Consider the following 19,813-nt stretch of genomic DNA (forward strand, 5'->3'; position numbering starts at 1 on the left):
CCCTGGCTCGGACCGGAGCATCAGGTGGGGCCCAGGGACCCGTCATTCGAGGCTGAGGCTCCTCTCCTGCACCCCACGGGCCACAGGCAGTCCGTCGACATTCTGGCCGGTGGTCCCAGTGCACTGCAGGCTCCGGCTGACCGGTTGGAGGCGGCTTGGTGGGGGAGACCCTTAGGGCGCACGCGGCACCCCAATCTTCTCCGCACAGAACGGACTTCCCAGCGCGCGGAAGCCGGACACTCCCTCCGGGGCTCGGCCCCAGCCTCTCGGGGACACGCGGCAGGCCAGCAGACACCGGTCCCGGCCACCAGGCACTGCCCTCCCGGCCCCCCAACTTGGAGACTACAAGTCCCAGCAATCCCCGTAGCTGGCACCTCCCGCCTCGCAGCGGAGACCCCCGGCCATCCCAGCTGAGGGGCTTGGGCTGCGCTCGTGGCCGGACCGGGCCAAGCGGGGAGGCCGGTCCCGCGAGCGGGGGCGGGGGCGGCTCCGCGGCTTCTCCCGCCGCCGCCGCCAAGGGGAGTTTCCAGGAAGTGGCCATATTGGATCCATTCAGCCGCAGCCGTCCGGGCGGAGCGCGTCCCGCAACCGGCTTGTCCCCGTCGCGGCCCGGGTGTTCGCCCCGGCTCGCCCGCCCGGTGCGGAGCTCGCCATGGCGGCCACTGACCTGGAGCGCTTCTCGGTGAGGGCCCTGCTGGGCCGCGGCGCGCGCGGGAGGCGCGGGGCGCGGGGAGGGGGCCGCCCTGCTGCTGGCCGGGGGCGCGAGCCGGGCTGTCAGCGCCGCGCGGCCGGGCCTTGACGCCGGGCGGGCCGGGGGACCCTGGAGCGGGCTCTTCGCGGCGCTAGTCCCGGGTCCTGGGGCGTCGGGGGCGAGCGCCTTGCCGGAAGGCTGGCGGGGTCGCTCTCCGTGGGCGAAGAAAAGCAGACCCTTTTCGCGAAAAGGAGCAGATAAATACCCGCCTGGTTGTGGCCCGGTGTGACGATAGACTGGGGCCCCAGGGATCAGAGGGAAGATCTAGGACACTCCGGAGCCCCCTCTCCCTGAGTGTTCTTTGCACGGCTGGGGAGATTCCTGGCCGCGCAGGTGCTGCTGGATGGGCACAGTCGGTGACGATGAAGCCCTAGGGATCCTAGGAAGTCCCTCGGATGAGCTCAGGGCAGTTGCAGAGTTGGGTCCTGAAGACCTTGGCCTGCTGCTCCTTCCTGCTGCAACCCCTGCCCCCCACCCAAACGCCAGGATCCAGGGGCGATTCCAGTGGGTGCCTCAGTGGTCGGGTCTGAGGCAGCCGTTCCCCAGGAACTGGAGCGATTCCACATTCAACCCAGTGGATGTGTGTTTGGGCCCCAGTCCGGGTATGCCTTCTGCAGGGGTATCGTCTCTGGTGGTCCCTGCAGAGGTCTCTCTGGGCTTGAGCCAGCCAATAACCAACTTCCTAAAGGCTATTATAATCTGTCCCCCTACCCCACTCCCCCCGGGAAGAGAGGCCTTTTGGGGATTGTATCTGCGTGTCCCCCAGTGTCTAAGGCTGGGTTTGGGTGTGTCTGGGAGGTTGAGCTGTGACAGTGAAGGAAACTGTGTCCTCTTGCCAGCATGTGAGGCCCTGGTCGGTGCTAAGGGGGAGGGAGGAGGGCCCAGGGATGTTGTGGGTAGGGGGTAAATGCTAAATATGTGACTGATAAGGTATTGGTTCTGGGGCTAAATAAGGGATTCAGGACTTATGTAATTAATGCTATAAATATTGTCATCTGAATTTGTATATGTAAATTTTCTCTTTAATCTGAAAATACATTTGTTGGTCTATTTTGGAAACATGCGTAACTAAAGCAGGAACTCTTGGTGTCATAATTTTAGACTTGAATGTTTTATGAGGGGGCTGCAAGTCAGTTCAGTAAGTTTAAATACAGGAGGAGCAGATTCAGAGGTTGGGCAAATCAGAGATTCACCCCAGCCCTGCACTCTAAACGAGAATTTATGTACCCCAGGAGGGCTGGGCCTGAATCCCAGCAGACCTGCTGGTTAGCTGGAGACCAGCATACCTGTGTGTTTGCACATCTCTGCCTGCATGCCTGTGTGCATTTTCTGTGCCCAGCTGACCAGAAAGTTATGTCTGGGTCTTGTCTTTCTGTGGCTAGAGGTTGTTTTAACAGTTGGTCTTGCAGGTGGGAGTGGTATGTAGAGTAACTGGAATCAGGCTGCCTGACATGAATCCTAGATTACTACTTGTTGGCTGTGTGATTCTGGGCAAATTGTTTAACCCCTCAGTGTTTTCATCTGTATAATGGGATAAAAATACTACCTCCCTCATAAGATTATAGGAAGGATTTAATGAGAGGGTCCAGATGAGGTACTTAGAACAGTGTCTGGCACATGATGAAGACACAGTAAATGATACATGAGACTTAGTACCCATGTGGATGTGAAGACTGGCCCTCTGTGTAAGAAGGTAGCAGAGAATGAATTTGCTCTGTTCCAGGGCACCCTCCCTAGGGGCTCCCACCACTACCCACCCAGAGATTATCCTCAGAGGCTGAGCTGAGGGGTCTAGCTGCAGTGCCAGGCAATGGGCTGGAAAGGCTCTTTCCCTTAGATTCCTGTGTTTGTAAGGATTTCTGGTATTATCACCTTGGTAATAATGACTGAGGCACAGAGAGGGAACCGACTCAAGTAAGGATGTGCAGCCTGAGTTCAGGATGGATACCTTCCACACCCTTCACACTCTGAGCCATCAGCCTCCTGGGAGGACTTGGACATGGTTGAATTTGGGTGGAGACCTTGGGTTGGGTTTGGCCTGAATCTCGGAGTCTGGACTCCATTCTCCTTTCCTATCTTGTCATCCTGGGAAAATGATTTCTTTCTTTCTCCAGCTGTAAAGTGGAACAACCCTACTGATACTCTTCAAAGCATTTATGAAGATAATTGCAGTCTGTGACATGTTTGGAGATATGTTTAGCTGTCTTACCAGCTGCAGGGTTGAACTGGGTGTTAAGCAGTAGCCATGAAGTTATAATTTGATTGAACTGTGGCAGGTTGACACTGTTCCTCAGGCTAGCTTGGTGGTCAGACCAGCTCAGGAGGGCATGGGAATTGACCCAACCTGGAGCTTAGATGAGCGTATGGAATGATACTTTTTCTTGGGGGCGGGGGAGTCACATTGCATGAAATGTGTGATTTTAGCTCCCTGACCAGAGATCGAACCCACACCCTCTGCATTGGAAGCATAAAGTCCTAACCACTGGACTGCTAAGGAGGTCCCTGGAATGGTACTTTGCAATCAGTATGTGCTGGGTTCCTATTGTCCACAGGCTGAGCGACCTTTACATTTTGACTGGGCCTTGCTCAATCCTAGATCAGCCCTGTGGTTATGATCAAAATCTCCTAGGATGTGCATGTCTGGGACAGCCCTCTGGGGAGTCTGTTGCCTCTTGTCCTCCTTGGGCAGCCAGATTCCTATCCACTCTTCCTCTGCCCGTCCTCCTTACTGGATCCCAGACTCTCTTTCTGCCCCAGGGGCCATCTCCTGTGCCTCTCCTGTCAGAATCTCATGGGACAGGGTTCAAACTCCATGGTGGGGGTGGCCTGAGGAGGGGCTGGAGAAAATGAAGATCTGAGGGAGAGAGGGAAGAAACGTGTGGCATGGCAGCCTGGAGCCTGGCACTCCTCCCAGCCAGTTACTCCCCCTCACCCCCATCTCCACTTTATCCCCAGCACCATCTGTCACTTCCGCTGTCACCCCTGTAATCTTGACACTTTCCCAAGAAGCAGGCTATCCAGGGAATGCCTATTCTGTCCTCAAGGCAAGAGCTGGTGGGAAGGAATGTAGACAGCAACCCCTTACTCAAGTAGGGGTGTCACAGAGGGTGTCTCCCTGTCCTATAAAAATGGCCAGAGACCTCTTTGCTGAGCTGCTTGGAAGGAGAAGTGAGAACCGAGCAAGGGACATCGGTGCAGCTCTCAGTGCCTGGTGGCGGGGAGGGGCCATACACGAGCACCACCTGCAGAGCTGAAGCTCCACGCCCTTCCCCGGGAGGCTGGTCCACCCAGCTCTGCCCCCCGCCCCGCCATGGGCATTGTACCATGCTATGGGTGTTCACTTTAGGAAGGTCTGCCCAGGATCCGGATTGGCATGGACCAGAGCAGGGACACTGATGAGAAGGCACTGGTGATCCAAGGGGGCACCTGACAAGGGGTTGACCAGAGTAGGAGCAGAGAGTCTGGTAAGAGGGAGACTGGCCACAGTGCAGGAGAACAAATGGAGGCTGGGAACCCAGGGCCAGATATTTATCAAAAGCTTTGGATGGCACGGAGGGTGCTGGGTGCTTTGTGCCCATCATCTTGATGCCAGCAGCTCGCCTGAGACCTACCCTCTGCCCCCATGGACCCCTTGTGATGACAGAGAGGGTGGAGCCCTCTGAGTTTGGAGCCCAAAGAAGAGCTAGGTGGAGGTATGTATTTGGGGCAATAATCACCACGAAGGTTTCTGTGGCTCTGGTCCAGCTCCCAGAAGGAAGCTGCTGCAGGATGACGGAGCAAAGGGCCTGAGGACCGGCTGGCTTCTGTGTGTCCCCTGCAGCCTCTCCGGTCTTCCTGCCTCTCCGCTGCCAGGTTGATTCTCTCTCAGGATCCCAAGTCCCGGCCCCCAAGGCACAGGCTTTGCCAGACAACTAGGTATGGAGCTCTGCAGGCAGGAGGGAGACACATGTGCCTGGGGAAAGGATGCCTCCCAAGGTCGACATGCCCTTATGACAGAGCTGGGGTGTTCTTTACTGGAGCTGTTGGCATCCTCAGGGCTCACGTGAGGAACTGTGGCTGGGAAGAGGTGGTGGACGACAAAGCACGGGGCGTGTGGGCTGTAACATCCATTGCCCCTGATGGCACTGGGGCAAATCAGACATTCTCCTCCTCAGAACACATGGCTTGCAGATGGTTCTTGGTCCTTCTCTTGGAAGCTGCATTAGAAGGACAGAACCAGGGGAGGAAGTAGTACGAGCCTATTTCAGATCACAGGTGCTGGCTTCTTTCTGAAGGCTCTCCTGGGCTTGGGCCACCTGAGGGCTGTGGTTCGAGAGGGGCTGTGGGCCATGGATCCAGGTCCACTCACCAGATCTGGCTGTGGGGCCTGGGTGCGAGTGTGACACTGCCTGGTGCTGGGGTGAGTGGTGCAAGCAACAGAGAAGTATCGCCGTGCTGCCCTGAGCCCCTGCTGGCTCACGTTGGTGCTCATGTAGCTCTCTGCTGCTTCCCAGCACCGGCATCCTGGGGTAGGAGGGGGGCGTGGTCACCTTTGCCGCCCACATTCTTCTTTCCGAAGTTGCGTGGAACAAAGGCCACCTCCGTACCACGATGTCTAGACCCCTGTGGTCATCCCTGCTTCGGGGAAGTCCCCAAGTCCCAAGTGGGAAAGTACGAACACCTGGGCTTCCAGTACCTTCTGTGGCCCAGAGTGCCTTCCCCATCTGCTCTGTGGTAGGATGGACCATTCCCTCCCATGGGAATGTATCCCGCACAGCACCACAAAGCCTAGGAGCATTTTTGTGTCCTGGGTCTGGGGAGGGCTGGGTGGGCCCAGAGGCTGATAACTGGGCTCTTGGCTTCTGGAAATCTGATTTTGACATGGGAAGTGTGAAACAAACCATCCCAAATTCCTGAGTGGCAGTCCTGGCTGTCTTTGTGCAGCAAGAGGGAGGAAAGTGCCCTCAGTGAAACAGGGAGCAGGGAGACTGAAGTTTTGGGGTCAGGGCACTGCGTGGCTTTGGACTCCTAGGGATAGTTTTGTTTCCAAAGTCCCTTCACTTCTCAGGATAGGGGAGAGGATGACTGGCCTTGAGAGAGTGACTGGCAGCCTTCTCCTGGGTCCCAGCTGCCACCTTGCCATTCTTACCTCTTCTGCTACTGTGCTGGCACCAAGAAGGCTGATCCTGGCTTGTGTCTTTTTCTCAGGTTTGTAGCCGCCATAGGAGAGAGACATTTTGGTTCTCTGGTGTCCTCTTGAGTGGGGACAGGTATATCCTGCCTCTGTTCTTCCCTCCTGGTCCAGGGTGGCAGCATTCCCCCCGCCCCGTTCCCACCACCCTTACCCCACGCACATCCCTGTGGTTATTTCCCGTAACCTTTGACCTGGGTTTAGAGGCTCGCTGTGGAATCCTGGGACTAGAGCCTAAGCCTTTCCTGGGAAAATTCTTAGGATTCCTCTCAGACTCAAGGACAGTTGCGCCGTGACCATGCGTTCTGGCCAGAGGCCTCTGCTCTGGCTATTTAAGGCCCAGGCTGCTGAGAGTGGTGAGATCCAAGGGGAGGGTGGTTTGTGCCAGGAACGTGGGTGGAGGAGGTTCCCAATGGCACAGTGACTCCTGGGTCCACTGCATGAGGACTCTATAGGGCCTCCTAGAGCTGACTGGTGGCCTCCTGGGGCCCAAGTGCCCAAGCCTTCTCCTGGGGAGAAGGCTTCCTGCCTGCCTGTGGGGTGCTCAGGGTGGCAGGAACCTGAGGGGAAAGAAGAGTCCGAAGTCTGATGCTCTTGGAGAGAACTCTGTGGAAGGCCTGAGGGGCTGCTCTTTGCCTAGGATTTAGGAGCCAAATGCTTGAACGGCGGAGTGTCACCTCTACTGCTACCCCAACAACTAACTTCACTTGGGAGGTTTGTTCTCAAGCGGCTCTTTTCACCCATAGATTCTCTGACTATGTTGGTTCAGACATCCAGCAGATTTCCATTTCCTTCTGGATAAAAGCCTGTTTCTGTGTGGGCAAGTGCAAGACATGGTTTCCCCCCAAATCCCGCCTCTCTTCTTGGTAAAAGGGGCGGCTTCTTTCGGCTGGCGATTGGGGCTGCTCAGAAGGCTCAGACAGCATTGCCTGGTCAGGAAAAGGACGTCCTATTTATCCACTGGGCTGCGTAACAAAATGCCATCCTCCACTTTGTTCTGGGTGACCAGGCATGGAGGAACGCAGTCAGCCTGAGCAGTTATTATTTTGGTTGTTGTCTTTGATGTGCCAAAGAAATGATGACATAGAAGCCTGGAGCCTGGCTCAGGAGCCAGAAGCTTGTTAGTGATTAGAAGGGGGATAAAGGCCCTGTGGAGTTTCCCATTGTGTGTGTAGAGCTCAGAGCTGCCAACTCTCTATCCTGGAGCTTTGAGTACAGTTGGAGCCCCCTGAACTGGCCCCCTGGGAGCTGGGTGTGTGGAAAGAGTCAGGAGCAGCTAGGTCTGCCTCTCATCAGAGTCCAGGTTAAGTTGGCCAGCCCAAAGGCTCCTCCCACAGAGCAGCCTCCTGTAGGTGTCCTTGCCCCAAGGGTGCACCCTGGGGGTTTTGTCCTTCCAGGTCAGCATCTTGCCAGTCCTGGGGTTGCAGACTATCAGGCCACGGATCAGGTTCAGCCCTCAGACATGTTGACCTGGGCCCTAATGGTTTTCTCCTTTGGCAGTTGTTGCCAACTTTTAAAAACTAGTGCGTTTCACATGAAAATCTGGATTTCTGGATTCTCTTTAAAAATTGGAAGATCTGGCAGCACTAGGTCTACATTCCCACCGTTGGCTGGAGTCGCGGGACCCTAGCCACCATGGACTGAGCCCAGCCTCTGCAGTTCCCCGCTGCTCCTGCCTTTCCCCGAGGGCCCCCATGCTCCTCCAAGTCACCGGGTCTTTCATCCAGCAGAGAGCGGAGTTGTGGCTGGAAGTGTGGCTTGTGCCGTCACACCATCACCCAGAGATTCTGCCTTCGCCCTCCTGAGCAGTGTGATCTTGGGAAAATTACTTCATCTCTTGGTGCTTCAGTTGTCTCTTTCTATACAGTGGGCATAATATACAGCCTACCTCACAGGGCTGATGTGTGGACGAAGTGAGATTAGAGTCATAGCGGATCAGCAGTTGATAACTGTTCCGTGTGGTGGTTGCCATTTTTGTTACTATCCTTCACCCATTTACACCACCTGCCAGGCCGCCACAGCCATTTGAGTCTAGACTAAGACTGGGCCCCTGAGGTCAAGGATCTGGTGTCTTCGTCTTTTCATTGGCTGCCATCCACTGACACCCAGTGGATGTGACCAGTGAGCCTGTGTTTTGTGGCTGAATGAATGAGTTGGGAGCATAGTAAGAGTAGGGGGCAGTATAGCTCAGTGTTCTGGAGCATGGGCTTGGCTGCTCTCAGATCCCTACTCTACCCTGATTAGTTCTTTAGCTTAGGTGCACCTCAGTGTCCTTACCTGTACAATGGGCATAATAATAGTGTCTGCCACACAGGGTGGTTAAGGGCTATATAGGAGACTGTAGGTCACTTGGCTTAGCCCACACAGGTGTCCTTGGTGGGGTGTTGGTGTCATCATTTGATGTTCATTCTTTCCTGTGGTTGTAACACCACTTTTCTTCCCTGTCTTTACTCTCCTTGCTTTCTCTCTGTTCCTCTGTGTTCAGAGTTTCACTTTGGGGACTGTAGCAGTCAGGATATTTTCAGTTGCATGTAATAGATAGCCGCATTCAGCTAGCTTAAGCAGTAGAGGGGAGATGTGGCTGGGGTAGAGGGAAAAACTAGGGTGGGGGATGCTGGCTGTCTCTCCTCTGTGATGTGCTTGGCTCTGTAGTCCTCGGTGAGTGGGCTTCAGTCTTAGGCTAACTCCCCTGATGGTTACAGGATGGTCACGAAGGTTCAGTCAGGGTCGCTTGCCCCTGCCTGTACCCATCGTGGGATCATGCTGATTGGCTCAGGACTAGTAGGACCCAGCCCTGGAGCTGGAACTAGGGGCTTCCCTGACAAATTGCAGGTAACCAGTGGGAGATCTGATGTTCCTTCCTGAGCTGTGGTAGCTGTGTCAGAGGGGCTTTGTAGGCTCCTGGCTCCTCCTGGGCTGAGACCCCATGCAAGTCAGCAGACACACCTGGGCAGGCACCTTGGAGAGAGCGGTGCACCTTGGGTCACATGTTGTTGATGCCAAATGTAGGATCAGGGAAGCTGGCATTAGTGGGAGTCACGCCTCAGTAGAGCTGGGAGGTTACACCAGTCTCTCAAGACCAGAGAAAAACACTCTGTCCCCATGAGGCCATTCTCTGTGTGCGTGTGTGCGTGAGCTCTGGAGATTGGTGCTCCAGGGGTCCCTGAGGCTCCTGAGCAGCATCAATTGCCCCAGGTCTGTGGCCCCTGGATTGACAGCACAGCTTCGGCTACAGCTTGGGGATGGAGACTGCCTTGTGCTCCACACACTTCTCCGGAGAGCCCAGCTGCATGAGGAAGGCAGGCAGGGCTCACTGAACACGGGTAGGCAGGCTTGTGTGAGACCCCCGAGTGCTGCTGTTAGAGTCAGGGAGACTCAGGAGTAGGATAGCGTCTGAATCTTTGCAAGGACTCTAACTGGGGGAGTGCGCGTGCGTGTGGCTTCCAGACACAGCCGACTTGGTGGGTTTTGGCGGTAGACTACAGGATGTTGGATTGCATCCTGATTGTGTCACCCTTGGAAGAAGAGGATGAATAAACACATAGCCTTCTCTGCAAGCACAGCACGCCTTAAATTTTGGAGATTCTCAGTCTCGCCCAAAAAGAAAAAAGCTCTAGACTAACAGCTCTGTCCTCCATTTGATCCTCAAGCTGCCATGAGCAGGTGGGACAGAGACGGAATAATGAAGCTCTGTGTAAGGTGGGCAGATGTGCCCGATGCTGTGGCAGTGAAGCCGTGCCCAGCGATTTATAAATGGTAGTGTTGTCTAGCACGTCGGCCATGGTGGTGGGAGGGTGGGAAGAATGGGAACACTGACCTCCCCCAGCCTGCGGCCCACTTTGAGGAGCTCATGGAAGAGGTGAAAGTCACGATGCATATCAGGACAGCTAATAGTGTGAAGAAATGGGGTCACAGCCAAGTGAAGGGTCTGCAGTAGGAGTACTTAGGGGCCAGGGCAGGGCAGGTGCCAGGGAAAAGGCAGTGAGCTCCAGAGCCCAGGGAGGGGGCCGAGTTTGAAAAGTATATCCAGAGATAACCAGCTGTGCAGGAACCGAGCCTGGGAAAAAGGCCTCAGATGATAAAGGGCCTGGAATGCCCTGCTAGGGAGTTTGGACCTGACCCAGCACATCCTATGCTCCATTTACTGGTTTTGCTGCGGCCTCCAGTGAGAGGAAGCTGCCTTTGGGGCCTCTTTGTTGTTATGTTTGCAGCCCTGGGGGGACCTGACTTGATTGGGAAGGTTGTGACTCAGTTCCCTGGGGATAGGGGACTCCAGCTTTGAGAGCAGAGACTCTGTGGAAAGAGGGTCATTGGAGAGAAGAGCTTAGGGGTAACTGACTTGTGGGCTTCCCCAAGGGGCCATGGAGGTCTAGGCTGCCCGTGTGCACACTTGGGAGTCTGTGATGCAGGGGTACTATGACTGAGCTGGGGAAAGGGCTTGGGGAAGGGCCAGGGGGACTTAGTTAATGAAGAAGAGAGGGTTGGGTTTAAGTGTCGAGGGGCTCTGGTTGGGAGGAAAGAATGGTTGGAGGGTTCAGGCTGAGACAACAGGCTGTGGCTGCAGAGAGACTGAGGGGCCACAGATGCTCCGGAGACCCCTGCGCTGGAGGGCAGGCAGCCGGGGCCCTACTGGCTGGTCCTCAGCCTCCTCTGCCCCCTGGGCCTGCACCCACATAAGGGCTGCCACTGTCCTAATCTGTGCCCCTGGGACTGTCTTCAGCTGGGCCTGTTTCCTCCCCTCTGGAGCTGTGGGCTGGATGGCAGGATAAGACTCAGACCCATCGTCCTGTCCTTGCTCTGTGTGGCTGGCAATCAGGGCAGAAGGGCTAGGGGACAGAGGAGGTGTGTTTCTGCCCTATACAGAGCTGCCTGGGGTCTGCCCTCGACGGGGCCAGTCCCAGGAAGGCTGAGCCTGGGAACCTTCCCTCAGGACAACATTCCACCCCCATTCCCAGGGAAGCAGAGAATCCACACAACTTGGAGCCTGACCTTGACCCTCTGCTTAGGGTCCTGCTGGGTCTTTTTATAGTGCTGTGGGCCAGCTCAGTGACCCTTGCTTGCTCAGGACCTGCTGCCTGCCTCTCTGGGCAGGCCTCCACATTCTCACCCAGAATCCTCTGTCTAAGCAACCAGGACTGGGGCGGGGCTGGGAGGGGGTCATGAGCCAGAGCCTGGGAGTCCCTAGAGAGTACCACTGAGGCCCCCAAGACCAGTCCTGAGACCCAGTGGTGGGTCTGAGTGAGTACTGGCCCCTTTAGCAGGGCTCAGTGTGCATTCCCTGCTTGGGTGCATGAGGAGCAAGGGGTGCCCATGGAGGACTGTGAGCCCACCTGAGGGAGAGCCCTCCAGCAGTGTGAGTGTGAGGGGGTCAAGCCAGACCTGCCCTTGTCTGCATCCTACTTTAGCAGGAGAGGGCCACAGGAACGTGCACACCCTCAAATCTTGGCCTTTTGAAATCTTTAAGATCTAGGGAACATCTGGGGCCTCCTTCCAAGCAGGCAGGCAGGTGAGCCCTTGGGGTAGCAGCCATGGATCTGGGGCCTTCTGCCAGGTGACACCTCGGGCTCAGGCATCCCTTGCCAGCTCAGCAGATGCAGAGCCCCAGGTGAAAGGGCCTTTCCCAGGCAGAGTCATGGGTCCTGAGGCCCATGGGACTCCCTGTGTGGAAACTTGGCCTGGAGTTGGAGTTCCAGTGCCCTCAACGATGTGTCTGGAGATTTGCTGAGAACTGAGACAAGTTTGAGGGGCGTATTGACTCAGGTTTAGCCTCCCCTCTTCTCAACCCCTCTTCCCCAGTGGGCTCACTGCGTCTCTTCTTTTCTCTTTGCAGAATGCAGAGCCGGAGCCCAGGAGCCTCTCCCTGGGTGGTCATGTGGGTTTCGATAGCCTCCCCGACCAGTTGGTCAGCAAGTCGGTCACTCAGGGCTTCAGCTTCAACATCCTCTGTGTGGGTGAGTGTCATGCCTGGCCAGGGGACAGCCTCCACTGAGGATGGACGAAGCCCTCCTGGGAGATGAGATGCCGCTGTCCTGACTGCCTGATGAGCTGCAAGGGGACCTCCCAGGCAGAGTGACACTTTGAGGGGTCAGGATGAGGCTTTGGGGTGTGTCTCTGCCAGGGTCAAGGACAGAGTTGGAGCCAGGGCCTGACTCAGCTTCCATGAAGAATGGACAGGACTAGGTACCTGAGAGTGCTTTGTACACTGAGAGTATCTGTCACAGTGGTCGGGATCCATGTGTTTGCTTTAAGAACGTGTATTGTTGTTCATACCATGTGTCAAGGACACTGTGGTAAACCAGACTGTCTATCCATTACGTTGTCATGTAGTGAGAGCTCCAGTACTCATCTAAACAAATACACCCCCCAACAGGGAGGCGCTGGAAGGTTCCATGTGTCTCAGGCCACAAAAAGTTCTGCCAGACCCTCCACAGGTGCTCTGGGAACCCCTTGGAAAGCAGCCTCTCCTGAACCTCCCCGCCCCAGTTAAAGCTTCGTGGAGTCGAGGCCACCCATGACGTGGGCTGAGCCACTGGTTCTTGTAGACCTCGGCCCTGCTGGCCCCATGGCCTTCCTGGGCCCAGGAGGAATGGCATGCAGAGCAGGTGACCAGGTCCCATTGAGGCCAGAAGAGGCCAGGGTCCATTGGTGTCTCCCAGCTGCCTGGCTCTGCCTCTTCTCACTCCCAGCAGAAACACCTTACACAACCCACATAGCTATGTCTTATGTCCAGGCCAGCCTTTTGGCTCTTCCTTCCACATGTTATTTCTGAGGCCACTAAGAAGGGATGGTTCTTGGGGTTACGGACAGTAAGGGATGGAGTGGGAGGCCTGCCCCTCTCTTGTATGGAGACCAAGGGTGCCTGAGCCCCTCCTGGCTCAGCTAGGAGCCAGGACAGCCCCAGTTCCAGTCTGTGACACCCCTCTGCCCACTCCCCGCTCCCCTAGGGGAGACTGGCATTGGCAAGTCCACACTGATGAACACGCTCTTCAACACGACCTTTGAGACCGAGGAAGCCAGTCACCATGAGGAGTGTGTGCGCCTGCGGCCCCAGACTTACGATCTCCAGGAGAGCAACGTGCAGCTCAAGCTGACCATCGTGGATGCCGTGGGCTTTGGAGATCAGATCAATAAGGATGAGAGGCAAGAGGCAGGATGGGCGGTGTCTTCCCCGTCCCTCCATGTTGGCCGTGGTTCTAACACTCTGCCCTAGCGCTCCGCACTCCTTGCTGCCCCCAGACAAGTGACCAAGCCCACACTCCATGAGGTCCATGGGAGGGCTGCCTGGAGAATGTCTAAGGTCCTGAGGACCCCATGGGGGACCAGGAGACGGGGTCAGCCACCTGTACCCAGGCAGGAATCCCCAGGCAGAAGCTGTTTGTTCTCACAGAGAGAAGGCTGGCCGCTTGGCTGGGCTGGGCTCCGGGCCCGGGGCCGTGGCTCCGCTGTCTGCCTCCCTGTGACGGAGCTGTCTGTAGTTACAGGCCCATCGTCGACTATATCGACGCGCAGTTTGAAAACTATCTGCAGGAGGAGCTGAAGATCCGCCGTTCGCTCTTCGACTACCACGACACGAGGATCCATGTCTGCCTCTACTTCATCACGCCCACGGGGCACTCCCTCAAGTCCCTGGATCTGGTGACCATGAAGAAACTGGACAGCAAGGTGTGGCCCCCTTCCGGTGGATCCTGTGGGCGCCCTGTCCACGGAGGCGGGGTGTGGTCGCTGCCTGTGACTGTCCGCTGCATTCCCCGGGGACTGGGGCTGGGGGCTTGCAGAATTGGCTTGGTTCTCTTGCTGTATCTTCTCTTGTGTCTGTCCCTGTGCCTCCAGCCGGCCCCCGTTGATCTGACCTCTTCAGAGCTCTGTCCTTGCCTCTGGCCCTGGGCACCTTCCCTCCAGCTGAGATGATTCTTATTCTCAGCCTGGTGGCTCCTTGCATCCTCCCCGTCCCCCTAGAGTTACTTCCCCACCTCGCCCCTGCCCCTCTGCCCCTCTGACCTCTGCTCCCCAGAGCATGCTGATTCTTTGCTCTTTTTCTCTCTCTCAATTCCTAGTTCCTCTGCTCCCTTCACTTCCCTTGCTCTTCCTTCTGTGACTTTCCCTTGGGGTCCTCCTGAGGCCCGCAGAGAGAGGAGAGTTAAGCCCCAGAATTGGAGTAGGCATGAGGAGTGTGTATTTAAAAGGCAACTTCATGTGAATGACAGGAGCGATGAGGGGTTGTGGAGGGTGTGCAACCCCAGGGTCACCTGTCAGCTCTCATGTGACTCTGTTCCCCATTTCAGGAGTTAATTTTCACTGTGAACAATGAGATAACTTTGGCCTGGGAGATACTGAGGTCTTCCTGTGGCTACTGCTAATGGGTCATCTAACTTGTGTAGGGGCACAGCCCCCTGGCTGCCACCCCTGTCAGGCCCCACACTGGCTAAGACCTTCAGAGCACTCTGGGTCAAAGCTGGATATGCCCACAGGACAAATTTGGGGCTGGATGGAGGTTTAGCAGAGCAGGGAGGGGCTGTAAGAAGCACTGCAACCAATTGTCACAACCTGTCAGAATGGTCCCACCTGTCTGGGTTCAGGCTGGGACTCCACTGGGGAGCTTTGGGAGCAGCTCCATCTCTTTGGCTTCCTGCCCCTCTGCCCAGGGGTGTGACCTGAGAAGGGCTATCCACAGTCAGGGAGCAACTCACCCCTGACCCCTCTCCACGGTCCTGGCAGGTGAACATTATTCCCATCATTGCCAAAGCTGACACCATCTCCAAGAGTGAGCTCCACAAGTTCAAGATCAAGATCATGGGTGAGCTGGTCAGCAATGGGGTCCAGATCTACCAGTTTCCCACGGATGATGAGGCTGTTGCCGAGATTAATGCAGTCATGAATGTGAGCACTGGGCAAGGGCCTGAGGGCTCTGGGGTTGGAGGGTTTGGAGCTAGCCCCCGGCCACTGTCTTTTCCCTGGGTTCTAGCCTTAGCTCTCCAGGAAAGATGGCTGGGAACCAGGAGCTGGCCAGTCCTGAATCCTCCGGACAGGGGATGGGAAGAATCGGGTATTGGGCTGGTCCTGGAACTTCCCCAGGTTTAAGTACCCCAAGGTATGAACTCAAGGCAGGGACCTGAAACCTGCAGGATTGAGCAGGCAGGATGCCCGGACTTGGGAACCTAGAAGAGAGGCCCAAAGGTCTTTTCAGGGAGCTTCTACCCCTGGGGAGCCCATGGACTGAAAGAATACCCTATAACAAGAGGAACAGGGTTGTGGGTTCAGCCCACTCCCTTGTTTGGAGGTCCCAGGATAATTCTCTAAAGGAGAGCCCCAAAGTGAGCATCTGGCCCACCTTGTTCGGGTCTGGGCAACCCCTCCCTGGGGCCCAGGGGCAGCGAGGGTGGGTCTGTCCACTAGCCCGTGTCTGCACAGTGCTCACATACACCTGGGCCCCTTTCCAGGCTCACCTGCCCTTTGCCGTGGTGGGCAGCACCGAGGAGGTGAAGGTGGGGAACAAACTGGTGCGAGCGCGGCAGTACCCTTGGGGCGTGGTGCAGGGTGAGTGTGGCGGTGAGAGCACAGCCCTGGTTGGGAGCCTGGACTCAGTCCCCTGTCCTGTGTCCTCCCCATGACCATCTGCTGCCTGTCTTCCCTCTGGGGTCGGCCTCTCACACCCCACCGCTGTCCTGCACCCTGTCCCCTCCGTGCTGGTGGCCGGGTCCCTGTCTGATGCCCACGTGCTCTCCACTTCCAGTGGAGAACGAGAATCACTGCGACTTCGTGAAGCTCCGGGAGATGTTGATCCGGGTGAACATGGAGGACCTCCGCGAGCAGACACACAGTCGGCACTATGAGCTCTACCGGCGCTGCAAACTGGAGGAGATGGGCTTCCAGGACAGTGATGGTGACAGCCAGCCTTTCAGGTGACAGCCTGTCTCCCCAGCCACAACCAGACTTGACTTGTGAGCCAGGTGGGGAGAGAGGCTGCTGGGACAGTAGCATCCTCCCCTGACCCCATGTGTCCACGTGATTCCAGCCCTCTGGCTCTGGCCAGCCCCATCCCACCGTGATCCCCTCTTTGGCCTCTTCTCTCTGGGTCTCCACAGCCTCCAGGAAACATACGAGGCCAAGAGGAAGGAGTTCCTGAGTGAGCTCCAGAGGAAGGAAGAAGAGATGAGGCAGATGTTTGTCAACAAAGTGAAGGAGACAGAGCTGGAGTTGAAGGAGAAGGAGAGAGAGGTGTGTGCTGGGCTCGGGGTGTGTGTGTGTGGCAAGGCCAGGCCAGAGAGGGCCCAGGCTCCTCCGGGGCCCACACAGAGCCGGCCTCCCCACCTTCTGCTCCCAGCTCCACGAGAAGTTCGAGCACCTCAAGCGGCTGCACCAGGAGGAGAAGCGCAAGGTGGAGGAGAAGCGCCGGGAACTGGAGGAGGAGACCAACGCCTTCAATCGCAGGAAGGCAGCAGTGGAGGCCCTGCAGTCTCAGGCCCTGCACGCCACCTCGCAGCAGCCTCTGAGGAAGGACAAGGACAAGAAGAAGTAGGTGGTGGGCTCCCTGCCCCGCGCTGGCTGGCTCGCTCTCGCTCTTACTCATTCTCGCTGGCTCGCCATTTTGCTGTCTCCTTTCACTCGCTCTCCACCTCATTCTTGCTCACCTTTCTTCTTTCAGTGGTGATCTTCACATCCTCAGGCATCAAGCATTCATGCCCACTCTTGTGTTTGTGCACGAGTGGCTCCTCTCCCCACTCTTCTACCCCACACCCTGTTTTTTTCTCTATCTCTTTTTCTCTTTCTCCTGCAGACCCCTCAAGAGCTGGGTGGAGAAGGCTGGGCCACACAGGCAGGGAGTGGCCCCTAAGAGGGTCCTAGGGTCTCAGGGAAGGTCCTTCAGGCCAGGAGATGGTCAGGGCTTGGGAATGTCAGCCTTTTCAGACAGATTCCAAATGCTCCTGTGGTTTCTGCTTGGACAGCTGTGGTGCCTCCCCCTCAGTCCTGAGACTGTGGACGTGGGGCCCGTTTTGGCAGGTGGGTGGTAACTGAGGGCAGTGGAGACCTCAGCCCAGCCAGCACTGATCCCCGGACACCGTGGTTACGACCTGCTGAAGGAAGGACAGCAGCTCCCTGGAGGGGCTGTGTGAGTTCTACCGAAGAGAGGAGCTGCTCCTCAAGCAGAGGCTGGAGCTGTCCTCTGAGCGTAGCTTTAGAGGAGAGAGAGTGATGGGAGAGGGGAGGAGATGGAGTGATGGGGGAGAGCAGGAGGCTTTTCCCAGCCTCCAGGAGTGCAGTCAACTTTGGCAAGGTGCGGGCCGCTCTAAGCCTCTTCTCCTTGGCATAGCCTGATTCCATGCGCACAGCTGGATCCCAGATGCTCTGGGTAGGGGTGGGGAGTGCCTCCCTTCCCTGCCCCACTTCATTCAGTGTCCCCCAGAGCATCTCTCCATGGGGATCCGTCTGCCCCGGCTTCTCCCTGCCCCTGGTCTGTGTCTGGTACCTTCTTTCTCTTGCCAGCCTGGAAACTAAGCAGGTATACTCACCTTGGCCCTCATTCTTATTCTCTTGGAATTCCAGTTCCTTCTTGAATGTTTGGGAACGTGTGTGTTCAGGCTGTTCCTTCCTTGGTGGCAGTGGAGCCTTGTGGTTAGGGCCATGCAGTGCATAGCTGTGGCCCTGGGGTGCTGCCTGTGGCACTGGCCCTCCCCCTGCCCCCAGGATTGCGTTCCCTAATGCTGCACACATGCATGACACATGTACACTGTCTCACTCTTGCCCCATCACATACACAGATCCAGACACATCTCCACTAACACCTACAGTCTCCGAGACACACAGGCACAGAGGCACAGACACATCAAAGTTTAAAAAGCTTCTCCCTGGGGAAGACCAGGGGACAGAACCAGGCATTTAGGAACTGGATGCCAGTTCTCATTCCTGAGGCCTGTCTCCTGCTTTGGGACAGACCCTGTAGTCTCTCCCACCCTGCTGACTGGCCCCCCTTCCCTCACCCCCACCCACACCAGCCGTTGGTCCTGCTGCAGCAGATAAGCCCCTGCTGGTCCCCAGCCCCACACTCCTCTCAACTGTGCACATTTCCCTTCTGCTTTGCATTTACTTCCGGCCCTGTCTAGATGTTGGTGAGCTTGGTGAGCACGCAGGCTCTGTGAATTGCAACCCATGTGGATTTTGAGCTGGTAGCTCAGAAATCTGGTTTCTCCTGGGAAGCGGTATGCTATCCATGACCCAGTGCTGGCTCCCAAAGAGACTTTGCCTTGCTCCCTACCAGCTTAGCCCAGGCCATCTTGTTTTCTTATTATTTTTTTTCTTTTTCTTAAAAAAAATAAAGGCAGGCAGAGTCCCCTAGGAAGTAAGCTATGAAGAAGCCACTCAAAAGCAGCTCAAGGACCTGTGGCCAGGTCAAGGTGTTGAGGGCCAGTGGGGGTGGGGTGCAGGCTGGCTGCAGGGGCACCAGGCCAACTCAGGGTGGGGCTCATCACTGATGTCAGATCTCCCTGCTTTTTTTCGTGTGATGTGGGCCTGGAGAACAGGTCTTTTCTGTTTGCTGGACATTCCAGAAAGCTTCAGTCAGTTTGGCCTCTGGGAGAGAGCCCTCTCCTCCCATGCTGGCCTTGCAGAGGCCAGGAGTGGGGTGGGTGGGCTGGCTGGGAGCACCCCTTCCCTTTGCCCTGGTCGGGACGGGTCAGGAGTACATTTGGAGGGGGGATGTTGTTTTGCGATCATTTAGTTGAATGGCTTTGATTGATTGTACTTATTCTTCAAATTTTAATTCATTTTTACAAAATTATTTCCCAATCAGATCTTGACCCCTCAGCCTGGGATGCCATAAGCTGAAGTGAATTCTCTGCTTTGCTCGTCACAAGTGCCAAACTGACTGTCCTTTCCCAGTGTTCATCTTGCTGTCTTTTGCTTCTGTTTGATTTGGTCGTCTGTGTATCTTTTAATGTGTCTGTTTTTGTTCTGTTTGTTTTATTTTTATTTTTCAGTTAACGCACGCACAGACTTACATGTCAAGAGCGGACTTTAGACTTTCATGTGTTAAGTTGCTTGAGTTACACCTTGTGACCCTTCTCCCATATCATGGTGTGAGGACGGACTGGGAGCCGGTACAGACTCCAGTGTTTACAGCCCTGCTTTGTCCCCTACCCCTATGCCCCAGGCTGCCCAGGCCTGGCGGGCCACCCTCTCTATGCAAACTTGTTAAAGCCATGAATGCTGGAATCCAAAACTGATGAGGTTTATTTTTTTCAGAGCCAGTGGCTGGTCTTCCATTTACAGTGTCACTATTCCTTGACGGAGCAGTTTTGTGCCGCTCTAGCAGAGGCCCCAGCCGGCGATGCTCGGCCTAATTGTTCAGCGTCAAGATGGCAACTCATGCAGCGCCCTAGGTGTGGCCACGTGGTGTGGTATACGTGCTGCAGAACTCCGCCCACTCCCCTTCATTTTAATTTTTCTAACCTAGAGCTTAATTTCAATAATAACTTTTAAAGCACTTCTAAATTTTTATTTTGGCACGAGCGTAAAGACAAATAATACCCCCTCCCGTTATTTTCATAAGTAACACAGATGCCCTGGTTTTTAAAGACTAAAAATATCTCTAAACCTTTCTTCTGTATAAAGTCTCCCCATAAAGTATAGGGAGAGGCGGGTAATAAACGTCCTGTAATGACAGTGTTTGGGATTTCTTTACGAATGAAAGTGGATCATGAAAAAGGCCACGTTCAGCGTTGTTACTGTGAATGTAAATGGAACAGCAGCCCGAAGCCGTTATCTCTGTGCTCCACACCCCAGGTGCTACCTGTGAACAGGGACCAGCCCCATGAGTGCGTGTTAAGTGTTTGACTCTTAACTAAGACCGCCAGCACCCCACCCCATGCCCACCCCTGCATATTCCAAATGCAAAGAGT

At 55.9% G+C, this 19,813-nt stretch overlaps 1 protein-coding gene across 8 annotated transcripts in view; it reads left to right on the forward strand.

Annotated features, from left to right (window-relative positions):
• The window catches only part of SEPTIN8 (septin 8), a 26,911-nt gene continuing 7,098 nt past the window's right edge, over nucleotides 1-19,813 (forward strand). Inside the window, exons 1-10 of one of the 8 annotated variants that reach the window (XM_005209051.5) lie at nucleotides 551-682; nucleotides 11,752-11,872; nucleotides 12,866-13,061; nucleotides 13,397-13,583; nucleotides 14,637-14,798; nucleotides 15,359-15,455; nucleotides 15,652-15,820; nucleotides 16,004-16,136; nucleotides 16,243-16,433; nucleotides 18,893-19,577. In XM_005209051.5, the coding sequence (XP_005209108.1) occupies nucleotides 653-682; nucleotides 11,752-11,872; nucleotides 12,866-13,061; nucleotides 13,397-13,583; nucleotides 14,637-14,798; nucleotides 15,359-15,455; nucleotides 15,652-15,820; nucleotides 16,004-16,136; nucleotides 16,243-16,433; nucleotides 18,893-18,896 (1,290 nt within the window). In that variant the 5' untranslated portion in view covers nucleotides 551-652 and the 3' untranslated portion in view covers nucleotides 18,897-19,577. The other 7 variants (XM_024994533.2, XM_010807049.4, XM_010807050.4 and 4 more) reach the window with 7 other exon arrangements.

This window comes from Bos taurus, chromosome 7 (assembly GCF_002263795.3).
Source record: "Bos taurus isolate L1 Dominette 01449 registration number 42190680 breed Hereford chromosome 7, ARS-UCD2.0, whole genome shotgun sequence".
NCBI classification, from domain to species: domain Eukaryota; kingdom Metazoa; phylum Chordata; class Mammalia; order Artiodactyla; family Bovidae; genus Bos; species Bos taurus.